This window comes from Triticum aestivum, chromosome 7D, assembly GCF_018294505.1.
Source record: "Triticum aestivum cultivar Chinese Spring chromosome 7D, IWGSC CS RefSeq v2.1, whole genome shotgun sequence".
NCBI lineage: Eukaryota > Viridiplantae > Streptophyta > Magnoliopsida > Poales > Poaceae > Triticum > Triticum aestivum.
In genome coordinates this window covers 540735306-540753195 of record NC_057814.1, presented here as the reverse complement: position 1 = coordinate 540753195, position 17890 = coordinate 540735306, and the positions used below count along the sequence as shown (strand labels likewise).

The following is a 17890-nucleotide window of genomic DNA, read 5'->3' as shown; positions in this document are numbered from 1 at the left end:
CAGGGTTTTTGATGGACCGAGGGTGTCAGAGTCCTACATTGCTAGCGTTCGGATTCCTGCAAAGCCCCTGGTTTGCGGAAAAACGGACGACGGGACTGGTCTGCGGATTGATGCGGGATGCTATTGGATGAGAAATTGCATACGAACAGCTTGGTCCATACACTTGTGGGGGGTTTGATGGTCCTGCCCTAAGCTCTCATAAAATGGAGGGCTTGATTGATTTAGGTCGTGGGCAGCAGGTGGAATCAAACTGTCAGCCGACTTGGTCCACCAGCCAGTTACATGTGATTTTTCTCCTGATTTCTCCTGCATGCATTGTATCGAAATAATTTGTTGCTGCTGCGGTGGACCCCACCTTAGCGTGGACCAACTAGTAGAGCTGGGCATCTGCCCGGACCAGCTGCCGCCGAGTGCATTTAGGCATTTCTCCAAGCACAAGGCATCTTATCTTTATCCCGTTTCAGCAGGGCAGGATGCTACGGCCAGCGGCTGCCGCTGTTTATCCGTCATCCTACTACGCCCCACCGCCGCGATTCCCAGCATTTCCGGGCCGACGACGCCCCGCCGCCATAGCCGTCCGGTGCGTGAACCGCGACGCCCCCGACGCCTCGAAGGCGAAGCTGAAGGTCGGCTCGCCGATTGTCATCACCGAGGAGCCGCCCATGCTCAAGACCGCCGCGTCGGTGCCGTCGCTCCGGCAGAACGCCGGCCGTGTCAAGCGCGGCGACGTCGGGAGGTAGCGCTCCTACACTCTTATATACAAGCACTTGAATGCATATGTGATGCCTCTGACGCCTGACATCCCCGCGGCGTTGCGCAGGATAATGGCGCGGAAGCCGAAGGACGTCTGGGCCGTGCGGCTCGCCGTCGGCACGTACCTGCTAGACGGGAAGCACTTCAAGCCCCTGGAGGTCGTCGAGGACGAAGGCGGCGACGATCAACCCCAGGATGAATGAGCATCAGATCCAGCAACAAACAGCAAAACATTCTTAGTACATGTTAGTATGCTGCACAAACTGCAATGAGTGAATTCAGGATTCAGGAACAAGGATGCAGATTTTGGTTTCGCGTTCGCCACTTTCACCGATAAAATAGCTGGAGCACGCGAAGCACAAACGAATTAGCAGCAGCCTCCAGGGGCTTTGTCTGGTTGAACATAGGTGCAGCCACAGAAGAGTGTGAATCGGTCATAGAACTCACAGATTGCACACACAGAAAAACAGTATCTATATCCATATATATTCTGCCGAGATCTTGGGTTTCAGGTTGTGCTCAAGGGTTACTTCTTCCATGGCTGTTTAATCCCGACCACGATGCTAACCACTTTCTCGAGTTTTTCTGCAGCTTCTTTGCTTCTGGAGAGCACCCACACCTTGCTGTATGTGATCAGTAGCATTTGAAACCTTGGAAAAACAAAGTGGCATGACAGTGCAAATGTTAGCAACATTTCGTTAGCTTGCTTCATAAAAATCGGTTAGGCTATTTGAAACAAGCTGTTTTCAGAAGTGGTCTTACATGTGTCTCTATAGATCATGTTTCCTTGAGACTCAACCAATACTGCCATATCCAGGAATATCTACAAGGCAAAGCCCAGGAAATGGGGTACATATTACCCCCCTGCCATTCACATATGCATGGTGTGAACTATAAAATTGTATAAGAGCTTATGCAAATGAAAGGTAACCTGCTGCAACTCCAGAAGCCTGCTCTCTAGATCTCTTACAGCATCATGCCGCGCCTGTATCTCAGCAGCAGCATCCAATATCTGGAAGATGGAAGATTATACTGATGAGATTTTGATGCATTTCCCCACAAGTGTCCAAATAATGACCAAGTTATAACTCATATACCTGGCCTCTCCCCTGCTGTTGAACCGCATCTTTCAAAATTTGCTCGCTTCACCCTGTCTCGATTAAATCGTCAATTGTCTGCAGGTTCCAAAGTAACAAAGGAGGCACACTGTAAGATAAACAATAGAAGAAGAAAAAAACATGGCAAATCAAAGCACAAATTTAACCATGGAAAAAAAGTTGCAATTATACCTCTTCATCAGGGCGATTACCAGTTACAGTAAATACCCTTCTTTCGACAACTTCCCAGTACTCCTGCATGATTGTTTCTCTCAATACCTGCATCAGAGGGTAACAACACCGTATCACTCACATAGTTGCAAGATTACATTATATACTCTATCTTCAGAGACATCAGGCTTATAGCACACTATCAATCTACCATAATGGCCAAGAAACAATCTTGTAAAGTTAATGAAAGTCTAAAGGAGGACAATTTGCAAAACACAGTTCAGTAGTATCTTTCTTTTACTTTTTATAACATAGAAGCATCAACGAAGCCACTTCCACTGCTTATGAAGAGCTAGATGTTCAGAATTCATATAGCTGGATCCTGGATACCAGGATGGCTCATAGACATGGGGAAGCAGAGTGGTTTCTTCCCGCTGCTCTATGAGGGTGGGCATATCAAATAGCCGAGTAGTAAATAGAAACATGGAACTGGTTTTAACTTTTTGTGTGTATCTAAAGATTATTAGGCATTAGAGGGAACATTTATCTATCTATCTTCTATCTATTATTATTATTACATACTAAAAACACAATATGGGTCAAAAATAGAGAAAATAGCTAGAAAATCCCACGTTAATCAGAAAATACCAGCCCTTCATCTGATGGAGTTTTAGCCGTTCGATCTCCGTAACATGTAAAGTTAAAGAAATTACCCACCTATGCCATGCAAGCATCTGACCTAAAGCATTATCCTCTCCATCCCTGATTGGAAAGAAAGAGAAACAAAAAATCTCTGTTGCACGCTCTCTCATAAATCTCCGGCGGCCGCTGCAAAAAAAAAAGTATCCGCCTGCCGCGGCAAATCCTGTCTTATTTGACCGTAGCAGTTTCCCGATCTTGCCTTCCACGTGGCTCATACGGCCTCGACCGCCGCCATCATTATCGTCTGCGGGACAGAGGGTTTCTTCGTCCAGCATCATCGAGTCAATCAGTAATTCAGTAGAGATGCAAGATACATAGTACATTGATACATGAGTAGTGCACGGGATCCCATCATGCATGCAAGATGCAACCTTTTTCTGCTTTGATCTCTGATGCAATCAAAGGATGCATACGTGCTGCACATCAGTGTGCAGCCTATGAGTATGGTCCTCTTCTGTTATGATCAGAGATGCACTCAACGGAAGCATACGTGCTACACATCAGCTGTCAACCAATCGTAAACAAGTAGTCAGCAATGTAGATGCCTAAGAGTTTGGGTAACTTGATCTATTTCATCTCTCATGCTATTTCTTAAGAAATAAAACAATATGTATTATGTGTTATATTAACCTCTCTAATTCTATTTTACAAGATTCCACAGATATCGCACCTAAACTGCTAATTGTTAAGCGCATTAGTTCTCTACAAGGGACAAGATATGCATGGACAATCAAGGTTAAGTTTTAATACTTTGGGAATCAGTTAATCAATGACTAATGAACTTATTAGCAATGATATGATATTAACAGATAAAAGGTACAATTATTGTATGTGTATTGCCTGAATAAATCTTCTCATTATTCGATGCCCTGGAGTCGGGTAGATTTAAGACATGAGAGGAGGTGGATTTGGAGAAGAAGTCAAGAGGAGATGGCAGGAATGGCGACCGCTCGCTGCTGTGGAGGCTCTCCTCACCATCGACGACCCTGAAGGATGACGACAAATTTGGAACTACCCAACTCTCTTTGCTCATGAATCTGGAAGGTGAAGAGCAGACGACCGAAAGATACCAATTTGAGTTCACTTGTATGCAGTTTTTTTGGAACGTTCAACATTGACAATGCTCCCTACCATGTATATAGCAAGTGAATTAAAATCCTTGGAAGGATGCATGGTACACGATCTGAACAGTGACAAGGTAGTGTAGGAACGGAAAAAGGCTGCAGTTCAACTGAACAATTTCCTGGATTTTCTTTCTTGGCAAAGGTTACAACATTTTCAGTATTCATTAGAATAATTTAGAATTTTATTTTAAAATTTATTCATTAGTAATGTGCCTGGTCAAAATTAGTTACTACAGTTTGTCGACAGTAAACATAGTACTTTTTTACCCAGCCATAATATTTCTTGGTGTGCACTAATGTTTTCTTGGAACACTATTTCCTTTTCTGTTTGATAGCAGAGTACTGTACAACATACATGTGTACTGAAGAATAGAGTTGTCAAGCTTCAAGACTAATGGACTGAGATCCAGTGCCTTGACAGAGCCAAGGCACCGGCGAACAGTGTCGTGCCTTGCCCTCCATTTATGTCCGTCAAATCGAGAATCAATGGTCGGATGAACATGAATAGGGGCACTGCTACAGGAACCATCCACAGTACAATCTGCTACAGAGTTCTTTCACAGGTCGGTGCTACAGGACCAGCTACAGTACATAATCTACAGTGCGTGATCTTGCCTGTCCGTTTTCAATCCAACGGCCAAGTCGGCAAGGCACCACACTGTTCACCGGTGCCTTGGCTCAGTCAAGGCACCGGATCTCAGTGGCGTCACCATATGTGTCTTCCATCGGCGGAAACGTCACATCCACTAAAAGCATATTTCGTTTAATGAGACACAACAATCAAACCCATTCCTGGTGGATTAGGGATGTCTTTAACAAATGGAGCGAGTACAATAAAGAGCACTGAAACCATATATTCACATGGGATTAACTGAATTAAGAGGCTGTACTTAACTACTACTTATAATGATTAAGATACTTCGTTAATGGTAAGCAACCTTTCATCTGATAAAAAAACGCTCGAATATATCAGATTCATTACAGCGTTGCCCGCACATTTGCGCGGGCCACTTCGCAAGTTCACAGAACAAGAAAATCATCACTCCAGTTGGAGGAAAACAATACCTGAAAATCGTCCATCCGTTCCTTCAATTTCTTTTTCACTGCTCTGTAGACATCAGTAAGCACAGTGAACAACGACTAATTCATGCAGGCAAGAGATTGAAAACACAAATTGACAGTAAACTTACCCAGTAGTCTGTTCCCTTGATCGATCTACCGCAGACCCCTTCCCGCATCCAGGTTTCTGCCAGTTAGACACGCTCTGTAGCACAGGGAGGCAGCAAACCATAAGCATGCCCATCTTTTTATTTATGCGGATACATCTAGGAAAGAATAGCAGACACGAGCAAGGTCAAGTGAAAACATACATCTTTTCCAGTTCATCAACTTCTGTTTTTGCCATAGGAGCAGTTCTCCCCACTTCATGAATATCTTTCTCCATTCACTGATTAATTGCTACAAAAATGTATTGATGTGTGTGACTATAAAAGCATAGCGAAATTTTCAAGAGAGTTCACACTCATTTCAGATAAGGTTTGGCTCTGCTAAAGCACATGAGTTCTCACCTTTCATGGCGCTTGCTCCTGCAACTGCTTTTGATTCCTCCTTTGCAATCTGCAGGCAAAGGTGAGGTATATATATTATATTTAACTGCGGGGCATTGATAAATTCATCAAGGCACACGAGATTCCATCATTACTAATATGAGAATTGATGTCAGCATAACATAAGGACCAGAAACAGCAATAGGGAAATTAAAACACTTCTGCTTCGGTACAACCCCAACACATCAACGCACGAGATTTCTTGATACCTCTTCATAGTAAAGGGTAGGATTGTCTTTTTTTAAAATACATCCTGAACATATACTTTTTTTTTTGGCTAATAGTCCTGAACATATACGCCGTGAGGCACCCTCTACTGGGCCGGCCCATTAGGTGACGGCTGTAGGGACCGCGACGCGAGATGTAAAAAGTCACACAAAATAAGTGCCTGCACCCGCTAAGAATCGAACCACGCACCTCTTGCACATAAAATTGAGTGGCTCACCAATCGAGCTGACTAGTGTTTGTGAATAAATAGGAGCGTACGCTATTAAGAATTCAGCCGAAACTGGAAGACCAAGAAAATTACACAGGCAGAGAAATTGGAAATAAACCTCTTAGCTAATTGCCGCTATTAAATTTTTTTTGCGGCAAATTGCCGCTATTTATTAGGCCTATTAACTAACCGTACATGCAATGCCTACTGCCTGATCCAATCAAAGAGCCCCATGCGCTAGCTTCCATGGAGAGACGCTGGAATCAAGGGAATAAAGTGGCGTGCCTAAATGCAACAGCCTTGTTTTTAGAAACTATGCAGCACCCTAATAAACATGGTAGTACATTTTTTTTAGAATAATAAACATGGTAAATTGGTAGTACGAGTTTTGCTGGCTCTCGGACCAAATAAACCGAATGGAGGGAGTAACACCAAGGTAGAATACAAAAACGTAAAATCCAGGCACCTTTTCAATTTTTTGAACTTTTGTTGAAAATTCTGAATGAATTTTTAAAAATTGGATAATGTTTCAAAATCCAACATTTTTGAACAACTTGAACACATTTTGAAAAAAACCATTTTGCATAAAAGCATGAACATTTTTCAAAAAAATTGAACAACATTCTTTAAAAGCATGAACATTTCGAAAAAATGAAGGAGATATGTTAGTTCAAAATGTTAAGATTTTTTTTTGAACAACATTTTGAACACTTTTAAAGAAATATGAAGAGCCACCAAAACTTCCGTTGAACATGGTCTAGTTTTGGACACGTTTTGTTTGGGCCTACACTGACATCTTTCATTGAACATGGTCTAGTTTTGGACATTCTTGGGATAACACCAATTTTTACTAGCAGAGGGGATGCGAATGGTAGCCATCCATGTCAGGTTTGAATGAATTCTGACACCTTATGCACGTTGCGTGATGTCTGTCCATTTATCAGTCATTTTATCTGAGAAAACTCCAGAGAATACAAGAATTGTCAAAAACATAAACGACTTGGGTTTGTGCCTTGAATTGATCATAGAAGCTCGTGGAGAAAATTTGGGATCATTTGAAGATGCCAAAAAAATTACTCTCATACGGACCCGTGTGGCCTACCTGAACACCCTCCATTGAACATGGTATATTTTTGGACATGCATGAAAAGACCCCAAGTTTTGCTAGCAGGTGAGCATGCCCATGGTAGGGATCCATGCCAGGTTTGAACGAATTTCGACACAATATGCAAGTTGCATCACGTCCGACCATTTTTCAACAAGAAAACTCTAGAATATGCAAGAATTGTCAAAAACTCAAACAACTTGGCATGATGCCTTGAACTGGCCATTTAAGTTTTTTTCAATATAAATTATAAAAATTTATCTGGAATTTCACAAAATGTCCCCGTACTCTCATACAGACCCTTCTCGCATGCCGGAACAACTGTTAAACATGGTTTATTTTTGGACATGCATGAAATGACTCCAACTTTTTCTATCGGGTGGGCATGCACATGATAGGCATTCATGTCAGGTTTGAATGATTTTCGACATCGTATGCAAGTTGGGTCACCTCCATCCATTTATTGGTCGCTTTTCACCGAGAAAACTCCAGAAAATGCAGAAAAATTCGAAAACTCAAACAAGTAGGCATGGTGTCTCGAATTGGTTATATATGTTCATGGAAAATTATTGGGGTCATTTGACGATGCGAAAAAAACGTGCTCTCATATGGACCCTTTTGGCCTACCCGAACACCATCCAATCGAAAATGGTCTATTTCAGAAAAGGTTATTGTTTTGTGAAAACTATTCACAATGTTCCTGTTTAGAATTTTTTTCTCAAAACTCAAAAAATTATTGGGAATTTCAAAAATTGTTCGCGCTTTTGAAAAATTGTTCAGAATTTCGAAAATACTCCCGTTAACAAGTTTTGTTCTGTAAATTCCAAAAATGTCAGCGTGTTTTCAGAAAATGTTTAGGATTTTAAAAAATGGTTCCAATCATAAAAGGCTTGTTTCTAAAAACATGATTTTTTTTTCAAAGTTTGTTAGAGTTGTTGAAACAATTGTTGGATTTTCAAACATTAGTCATGTAAAAAAATTCACGATTTTCCAAGGACAAGATAAAAAGTCCAAAAACTACCCGGATTCTCCGTTGTAGTTAGTTCTTAAATTGACGCGCCCTTTATTTGTCAACAACGCATCTCAGCTTAGCTGGTTAGCAGCTGGACTTTATGAGCTAGAGGCGTAGAGTTCGAATCGTTGTGAGGTCACTCTTTATTCCTTCTTTAGCGATTATTATATCGCTGCCGTAGGTGCGACCGGTACTGCGGCCACCTTCTTGGGCCGGCCCAATAGGGATACATACAGCGTATATACAACTTATCATACGTCCAAAGTCATTTCAACGTCCCCATCTCTCGAGGAATCCCGCCGAGGAAGCTCAAAGGAATCCTGCAAAATCGGAATGTTTAGAGTATGTGACACGCAAGGGTTCCTGCAAAATCCTACAATTGTTTCACTGCTCGCCGGCTGGGCTCCCTGGGCACGGGGAGCAGCCCCCGCCCAGATCTCGAGCTCGTGTGCTGGCTCCCCGCCGCTCGGCGAGGCAAAGGGTTCAGAGGAGAGGGAGAGAGGGGACTTACTAGGTTGATCATGGCGGCGGAGCGGGAGGCGCGGCGGGGAGAGAGGAAGGGCGCAGACGGCGGCGAGGAGAGAAATAGAGGGGGGTGGCCGTTGTACCGTTGGAGATGCTTTAACCAGTGGGGTTTAAGCTGGGGTTAAGGTGGACGTCTCGTCTGCTGCGGCTGACAGGTCGGACCCACTGTGGATTTGTTAGACTGATAACTCGACGGGGTCTCTCACTCATCTGCAGCTACTCGGTCCTTTTTACTTTGCACATAAGAATTGTCTGAAGTCAAACTTCATAAAATTTGACCATATTTATATAAAAAAATATTAACATCTACTCCCTCCATCCCATAATAAGTGTCTCAACTTTATACTAATTCTAATACAAAATTATACTAAGGCTAAGACACTTATTTTAGAATGGAGGGAGTACAATGCTAAATTTATACAATATGAAAACTAAAGTCATGACGCATTTAATGTTGTTGATTTCACATTCTCAATGTTGGTTTTTTTTTTATAAACTTGGTCAAAGTTATGAAGTTTGACTTCAGACAAATCTTATATGCGAACTAAAAATGACCGGAGGGAGTACCTTCTAGCGGCAGAAATGGAACTCTCATTTTACTATCCTGAACGAAGTTGCTGGTTCACATTATCTCCTGACATTTTTACAGTTCCCTTACCCCTAAACAATCTTATACCGGTCAGAAATCGTGTTAGGTGGGTTTTCTTAGGTGGTTTGCTGCCGTGGAAGAAGTCAAGGCGGTATTTGACCAGTGTCGTCCTCCTTCTCCTGTTTCCTATGTCGTCGCCGCCGGGAGGAGCTGGAGCTGCGCCCAACCCGATCCCGCGTGAACACCCGATCACACTGGTCCTGGCCGTCGCCGGTACGCCGGCGGCGGCGAAGCACCACTGCCCTGCTCCCTGGTTCTCCCGCTCCCTCCACCTTTTCCTGCAGGACGCCGGATCCTCGCCGCCAACATGTGCCTCGGCTCGCTTGCTCGCGCCCCACTGCCGAAGCGCCTCCCTGCTTCGCTGCCCCCCCCCCCCCCCCCCCCCGACCTGCTCACCCACACCGTCGCCCTGTTAGCCCACCAACCCTTGCTGCCACCTCCACGCCCATGGTCAGCCGCCTTTGGTCGACGGGAGGCTAGGACCTCCGCAGCCGCCATGAAAACATCCCGACCTCCTCTGTGCACGTCTGCGTCTGAGCACCACCGCGCTGTTGCGTCGCTGCTGAAGCCCTCCACGCCGACGACCTCTCACTCCTAGCGCTGCTCCGCCGCCAGTCGCTTCACTACTTCTGCTCCGACCCGGAGCTTGCCACCAGCCACCTCCGGACCTCCAGCACCTCCCCACCGTCCAGCGGCCCCACCATCGGCCTCGGCGCTGGCGAGGCAGAGGAGCTTGCACAGCGGCGGCTGCATGGTCCTCGCTGGATCCGAAGCAGGCGCCCGACGGGGACGGGTGCTGGGCGACGAACGGCGATGACGGACGCAGATCTACGGCAAGGCGGCGGGATCCAGGTGGAGGGCGCTCGAGGCCAACGGTGATGGTGGTCTCGAGTGGCCACGGTGGGTCTCAGCAGCACTGATCTGCAGAACAGAGCGGCGACCATGGCATTTAGAGGAAGGAAAGAGAAAGAGACGGGAAGGAAGGAGCGCAACAGGTTGTCCAGCAAATCTCAGCCGAGGCCCACCCGAAGGTCAAAACTTCGTTGACTGGTGCCACATCAGCAGTCAATAGAGGCAAACCACCCAGGGGCTGATTTTGACCGGTATGGGTTTGTTTAGGGGGGTGAAGGGAGCAGAAATATATGTCAGGGGTAATGTGAACCAGCAAATTTGTTCAGGGTAGTAAAATGGACTTTTCTTCTTTTTCTTATTTTGAGATAAAATGATGGGAAATGGTTATTCTTCTAGGAGAAGGAAAAGAGAACTTTCGAAAATAGTTTTGGCATCTAATTATCCCTGCATTATATATTTCTTTTGTTAACGTATCTAACAATCATGAGATAATTACTTCACATTGTATAAGCATTCACTTTTGGGAAAAGCTGAAGAAAAAAGGGGTAAATACACTGGAGTGCCTAAACTTGCGTCGGGTGGTCACTTTGATACTAAACTTGTAGAATACACGAAACACGTGCTCGAACATGACTCACCGTGTAAATACAATGCCTGCTCTTGTACCCAGACGTATGATCTGCTCGCGTGGCATGCCAACACGGTGCCTTACATCATCAACTTTAACGTGACGCCACTCTTCTTTGAGTATTCTTTGTCGCAGCTTGTCCGGGCGCGGACGACGGACGGGGAGCAGATGGGTCCCGCATGCTATTCGCTGCAATGCCTAGAGCGAGGGAGCCGACGTACGACGACCTGGACAGGGAGATGCTCGACATCATCCACGACGAAGGCGAAGGAGGATGAGGGGGCTATGAGGACAGGCAGGTGGAAGACTCGGATCCCACCCAATCCAGCAACTACCATCAGCAGCAGTCCTACACCGAGACGGCCACGAAGCAGTCCTACACCCAGACCAGCGATGGCACACAGCAACAGTAGCACTGGGCCGTCGGACAGCAGCAGCCAGAGGGGGAGGAGGAGGAGGACGGCGAGGACGATTATCCGGATGGTACAACCGGCAATCCGAAGAAGAAGTGTAGAGGAGAAAACTTCAACATGAGGGAGGACGAGTTGTTCGGTTGATCACTAGCCTCGAACCTGTCCATGGCACGGAGCAAAAGGGCACAACATTTTGGAGTAACATTCACATATGGTTCCATGAACACAAGCATTTCGCGCCCTACTCCGACACGGTCATCCGCAACCGTGAATGGAAGTCCCTCAACCATCGATGGTACACCATCCAAGAGGTCGTGTCCAAGTATTATGGGCACTTGAAGCATCTCATTGCACGGTGGCCTGGCGGTGCACAAATCACCGAGCAAGTAAGTTGATCACTAGCCAGACATGCATTGTTTTGTTGCTCACTAGCCGCCAATGCTTGGTTTTGTTGATCACTAGCTGGACATGCATTTTTTTGTTACTCACTAGCCGGAGATGTATAGTTTTGTTGACCACTAGCCGGATATGCATAGTTCTGTTGATCACTAGCCAGACATGCATTGTTTGTTGCTCACTAGCTTGATATCCTTAGTCTTGTTGATCACTAGCCGGATATACATTGTTCACAATGTTTCACTTTGTAGCGTACTCGTGCTTGTTTGGTGTACAAGAAGTTGAAGAAGAAGTCCTTCACCGTCATGCATTGTTGGTTGAAGTTGAATGGCAACCGAAGTGGAACCTTTTCATAGCCAAGACCACTGCCCAAGCCACCGAGGAAGAAACCAGTGACCCTACCAACCCAACCCAAGAACTGCTGAAAAAGGTTAGAAGAAATTTACGGGGGAAGAAGTGGGAGGAGGAGAGGGCGTAGCTAGAAGATGCGGCGGCCAAGCTGACGGAGAGGTTTGAGGACATCTTGGCGAAGAAGAAGGAGGCATGCGTGAAGCGCTCATACATTAAGAAGAAGAAAAAGGCGGAGAGGTTCAAATTGTTGATGGAGGCTACGAACAAGAAGTTCAAGCTCAAAGAGAGGAAGGCCGCGCTCAAGGAAACGAGGGTGAAAATCGCCGCCTATGCGGAGGACGCTAAGATGTCGACCTTGAATGTGGACTCTTTGGATGCTGACACAAGAATGTCCGTGCCATCCGTCCGCTACCAGATGTTGCAGCGGCAGAAAGATCAGTTGACGGCGGCGGACAATGAGGACGCGGCGGAGGCGGACGCGGACGCGAGCGTGGAGGTTGTCTATCCAGTGGCGACGGCAACACCTTGATTGGGGAGCAAATGGTTGGGATTGCCGGTCCGACATGGCAGAAAATTACATGGACTATCGGACTGATGTTCTTTTGGATTCGGGCATGTAAAAACTAAGCATATTTGTCTTTTTTTGTTGCGATTGCGCATGCGATCCGACACTGATGTGATCCGGCGCACTATGTAGATCGGAGTAAATTTGAATTTGAATTTACTGGCGGAGACATACTGGATAGCGTTGGATGGCGGCCTTCCGCATCCGTGTGCACGGACTGGTCCCCCTGCCTGCGGACAGATGCGGGAGAAATTTTGCGAGTCGTCATTGGAGATGCTCTTAGGTAAATTTTTTTGAAGGTTACATAGCATCTACTAGTAAACATTTTTTCTGACGTCAGCACCTAGTAAACATTACATAGTGTAGTATTTTTTTTGCGGGTACACAGGGTAGGATTTGGACATATTTTGGCATTGTCACGATCGATCGCCGTTTCATCTGGCCTGTAATGACAAACTAGCCACGCATGCCCGCTGTCACACAAAAGAGGAAGAAGCCCTTTCGAGGACGTTAAGTTTTTGCACCTGTGTTCAAATGAGCTTGGGTGAACCATAAAACCAAAAAATATTTTTAAAATGTTAAAAAAAATCTGAATTGTTTTTATAAAAAACTTTGACAAATATTTTAAGAACTTGCAAACTTTCATGACATCACATTTGTGAAAGTCATGGAAAAAAATTGATACAATGAAAATGCTACTTTTGAAAGCATTGTTTTCCCACGACTTACTTAATGAAATTTTGCAAGCTCTTAGAACATTTGTCAAAGTTTTCCATTAGAAAATTATTTTTTCAAAACATTTTAAATATGGTTTTTGAGTTACTGTTCACCCCAGCTCGGGGGTAGAAAGGAACTTTCGCCCTTTTGAGGTCAATAATCAAGAACAAGGTACGGTGGAGCAGGCATGTGAAAGGTGCCGTAGCACCACGCACGCGAGGTCCCTAGCCTACGCCGTTCCCGCGGATCGCCGTCGACGGGCGTCCAGCCGGCTACTCCTACACCGCGCACGTAAATGCTTGCCACAGCTCGGTCGACCCAGCCGAGTTGATATTCGCATTCAAATCCCCGAACCGACCGGCCACGGCCGGCCCGCCGTGATCACATCCCCCGTTCGCTTCGTGCCGCGCACTCATCTCAGTCATGCACCCTCCCCGCCCGCCGGCCCGTTTTCAGCACGCCACCGTGAAAGATACGAGTATCATTTACGCGACTGCCACGTCGTATCGTACAGCAGCCACGTCGTAGTACCTGCCGGCTGCCGGAGAGATCAGCCAGCGCGACCCATACAGCCACGAGCACACAGCACGTCCCACGGATCCGATCCCCGCTGCCGTCGACTCTGTAGCCCCGTCGTGTTGCCGAGACACGACGTCCCGGTCACACGGCCGTGGCCACATAAAAGCGGCGCCCATGCCGGCCCGCCCCGTCCCCGCACCCGCTGGCACTTGGCGAAAGCAACCACGACGGTGCCCATAAATTGCTCACGAGCCCCCGTCGCCCCCCTCCTCTCACTTTCTCGCGACATCTCGCCGAAGATCGCCACCCCATTTCAAAATTTCACAGGAGAAGGTTTCGCGGAGATGCTGAGCGGCTCTCTCTGGCGGCTGCTGGCCGTGGCCGTGGCCGTGACCTTGGCCGTAGGGGCGACGGGGGCGGCGGCCGCCGTGGAGGCCGGCCGGAGCCGGAGCCTGCACCGGGACTTCGACGCCGTGTGGGGGAAGCGCAATGCGCGCTTCTTCGACGACGGCCGGGTGGTGGAGCTGGCGCTGGACCGGGAGACCGGGTCCAGGCTGGAGTCCAAGGACCGGTACCTCTTCGGGCGGTTCGATCTCGACATCAGGCTCGTCGCCGGCGAGTCCGCCGGGACCATCACCTCCTTCTACGTAAGTGTACATGGATCTCCCTGCTGGTCGACTGCATTTTCCTTCTCGTTTCCGTCTGCCCAGTTAACCGGCATTGCCCATTTCGTTAACCGGAGTAAAAAAAAGGTTGACACTGTTCAGAGTTCAGACAACACCTACCCAGTACCCACACGAGTTCGACACTCGTCATTCGTAGAGTGATTTTTGATTCAGAAAGCAAACGGTAAAAAATCTCGAGCACATTAAGGTGAAAAATGTCTTGTTGGTCCCCTGCATTTGTCTCTCGAGCACATTAACGTAGTCCCCGGAGGAAACAAGTGTGAATTCAGAGGTTAACTGACGCCCAACTGCAGTGGATTTTGTACTAGTTGACGCATAAATGTGTTAGTAATTGATGGATTAAATTGGGTTTTTGCAATGAACGGGGGTGAAGTTGTACCAGTAGCACCACAGATCTACTACACTTATTGTGTGTATGTACATAAGGATACGAGAGCATTTCATTTTCTTTTGAGGTGAAAAAAGTGAGAGCATCGTCCTTGCAGATGTACAGTGGCTTAATTAAGTCATGAATTGCATTTAAGAAACGTTCATGGCGAACTAGCCAGGTCTGTCTTAGACGTGAATTCAACTAAGGCCGACTAGACACCATCTGGATAATGTGAGATAGAGTCTGGATTCTGCATTATTCAGGAGACAAAATCTGAAATTATTCTGCCGTTTTGAGGAGGGAAAAACAATAATTTTCTCGAGCATATCTAATCATGGTGAACGAGCCAGGTTTTTCTCAGACGTGGTTTCCACCAAGGCCGACTAAACACCATCTGAATACTGTATTCTTGAGGAGATATAATCTGAAGTCTGTATTCTTCAGGCGACAGAATCTGGAATTATTCTGCCCCTTTGAGCATAATATGTAGTCATGGCGTCCACGTTTAAATCTTATCTGCATTCCATTTTATATAACTAAGAATGAAGATCGACATTGCATGCAGATCTGCACGGGTGGCGCGCGGCACGACGAGGTGGACTTCGAGTTCCTGGGCAACGTGAGCGGCGAGCCCTACATCCTGCACACCAACATCTTCAGCGACGGCAAGGGCGAGCGGGAGCAGCAGTTCGTGCTCTGGTTCGACCCCACCGCCGACTTCCACACCTACTCTATCCTCTGGAACCCGCTCAACATCATGTACGGATCCCTTCTCCACAGCACCATCGTCGTCAATGGTTCATCTCTCCATCCTGAGTTCTCTGACATGATCTTGCTGATTGATTGTGGTTCGTTACAGTCTGTACATCGACGGGACGCCGATCCGGGTGTTCAAGAACAACGAGGCGAACGGGGTGCCGTTCCCGACGCGGCAGCCGGTGCACGTCTTCGCCAGCATCTGGAACGCCGAGGAGTGGGCGACGCAGGGCGGCCGCGTCAAGACGGACTGGTCGGAGGCGCCGTTCGTGGCCGCGTACCGGCGGTTCGACGCGACCAGCGCCTGCGTCTGGCAAGGCGGGGCGTCGCCCGCGCGGTGCGGCGGCGACCACCTGCCGTCGTCGGCGTCGTCGTGGATGGCGCAGCGGCTGGACTGGTGGAGCTGGATGACGCTCAACTGGGTGCGCATGAACTACATGACCTACGACTACTGCGCCGACCGGAAGCGGTACCCCCACGCGTTCCCCACCGAGTGCATCATCCCCATCGGCAGGATCTGATCTGATGGCGCCCATCAATTCGTTCATGCGTAGCGTAGGCGGTAGAGAGAGTACGCTTTGTCTGTGACTCGTTTGCAGGGATTGGATTTGCTACCAGCAGAATTAAAAGAGCTTCAGTTTCGTCTGTGGAAAAACATGATCGGACAATTGTAGGTCGCAGTTTCTTGTTTTTATCCTGTGTTTGCCCCCTTTGCTTTTTTCTTTCCCACTCGTGACTACGGCGGCTACCAAAAATGCTACACTAACGGAAGCTTTCTACAGATTGTTTTCACGGACGACGCTTCAGTCCGTAAGAGCAACTCCAACGCGCCGATTCAAACGGACGATGCTTTTATCTGTTTTTTGTCCGTTTGGGTGGACTGCCCGCTCGGCGTCCATCCTCTTTAAGATTTGGTTGGCAGTGCGCCCAACGGCCGCCACCCATTCCATATCCGCACGTAAATTTTGAAAAAGGTCTACGGTCATAGATCATGCCAACGGTCATGTCGTCGCCCGAAGTTCATGCCGGCTCGATGCCAACGCCGGCTCCATGCCAACACCGGCATACAATGCCAGCTTTAGAAAAACACCACACAGTTCAGCTGGTGCACTTGCCAGCGGCCGGCACACATGCCAGCACACAAAAAGGGGCGGAAGTTCGACCACACCGTCGCGGCCGTGGTCATGCCAGCACACTTGACGACATACAAAAAAGGATGGCGCTCACCGCCATAGGTCACTCGTCGTCGAACTTAAGCATGTCGGACCGCATCTTCTCGAACCACAGCCTCTTCCTTGGCGACACGGTGTTGAGATCCACCTTCATGGTCTCCACCACCGTCATCATTTTAGCAAGAGCCATTTCTTTCGCCTTGATCTTGGCATTGGCGGCCCTGATCTCTAACATCTTGGCTTGCTTCTCCGCCTCCATCTCAAGCATCCTTGTTTGTTTCTCCGCCTCCATTTCAAACCTCCTCCTTTGGATCTCCATGAAGACGTTCATTTGTTCTTCCTTGTCCTGCCGGCGATTCTCCTCCCTTGAGTCCTTCCTGGTCATCATGTCCTCCCACTTGTCTTCCTTCTTGGGGTTGGTCTTCCCCCGCGGCCGTGGCTTCTCGCCGTCCCCAACCTCCTCCACGACCTTCTTCCCCCCACGCGACATGAGGGCGGCATATTGCGCCTTGAATTTCTCCTCATCTTTGATGACTCTCCAACAATGCAAGAGGTTGAAGGACTTGCCATCGTGTTGGACCTTGAATACCTCCAAAGCTGGTGGAGGGGCTGCCACCAACTGGCGGGCCAGGGGAAGGAGTAGGCGGGCGCCGCGCGCGTCCGCCTCGTGTCCGCGCCGACGCAAATGTGGCTCAAAAATGGGCCGGGAATGGGTCGGCAGGCGGACGAAAAGCGGAGCGCGTCCGTTTGAGTCGACGCGTTGGGCCGACTTTTCTGTCTGCGCCGTCCCAAACAGACACGCGCGGATGAAATGGGTCGCCGCGTTGGAGTTGCTCTAAGAATAAATCCGTAGCACATATCCGTAAGTGTAGCAGTCTAGTTATATCGGATAGTAGGAATTCTTTTACTCCTTATCCCCTTGTCGCTCTAGTGAGGAATTGTGACGTAGGTGTTTTGATTCTACTCCTCTTTCCCTTTAAAATTTTCTTTAGGATCATGCGGGTATTTCTCGATCTTTGCGATCTTAGCTATTTTTCAACCGGTGTGTTTCACTTACCCTCTTCATATTTTGCAAGATCAACTCTCATCTTTCTCAACGGCGTCGTTTTCCCCGTCCCAAGTTGGTTTTCTTTTCCCACCCTCACGCCCTTTTTCTTCACGGAGTCTGAAATCTCGAATCAAGTATCCAGTTTATCGTGTGAAGTCTCATCATCCTTTTGTTTCATGTTTCATCTGGTGAATTCCTCGTGAAGATGTTTAGGAGTTTCTAGTCGTCATTCTCCA

The 17890-nt window shown here is 47.5% G+C and overlaps 2 protein-coding genes and 1 pseudogene across 2 annotated transcripts; 2 read left to right on the top strand and 1 right to left on the bottom strand.

Moving 5' to 3' along the window:
- Positions 1-394: 394 nt before the first annotated feature.
- On the top strand, positions 395-1250 carry LOC123165980 (uncharacterized). The gene is made up of 2 exons (XM_044583743.1): positions 395-736; positions 821-1250. Exons 1-2 carry the CDS (start codon positions 474-476, stop codon positions 954-956), a joined length of 399 nt encoding a protein of 132 aa, XP_044439678.1. The 5' UTR covers positions 395-473; the 3' UTR covers positions 957-1250.
- A 22-nt stretch (positions 1251-1272) lies between these two features.
- LOC123171258 (syntaxin-132-like) lies at positions 1273-9934 on the bottom strand (annotated as a pseudogene).
- Positions 9935-13834: 3900 nt separating this feature from the next.
- LOC123169331 (probable xyloglucan endotransglucosylase/hydrolase protein 23) lies at positions 13835-16147 on the top strand. The gene is made up of 3 exons (XM_044587172.1): positions 13835-14269; positions 15244-15437; positions 15538-16147. Exons 1-3 carry the CDS (start codon positions 13967-13969, stop codon positions 15953-15955), a joined length of 915 nt encoding a protein of 304 aa, XP_044443107.1. The 5' UTR covers positions 13835-13966; the 3' UTR covers positions 15956-16147.
- The last annotated feature ends 1743 nt before the right edge of the window (positions 16148-17890 follow it).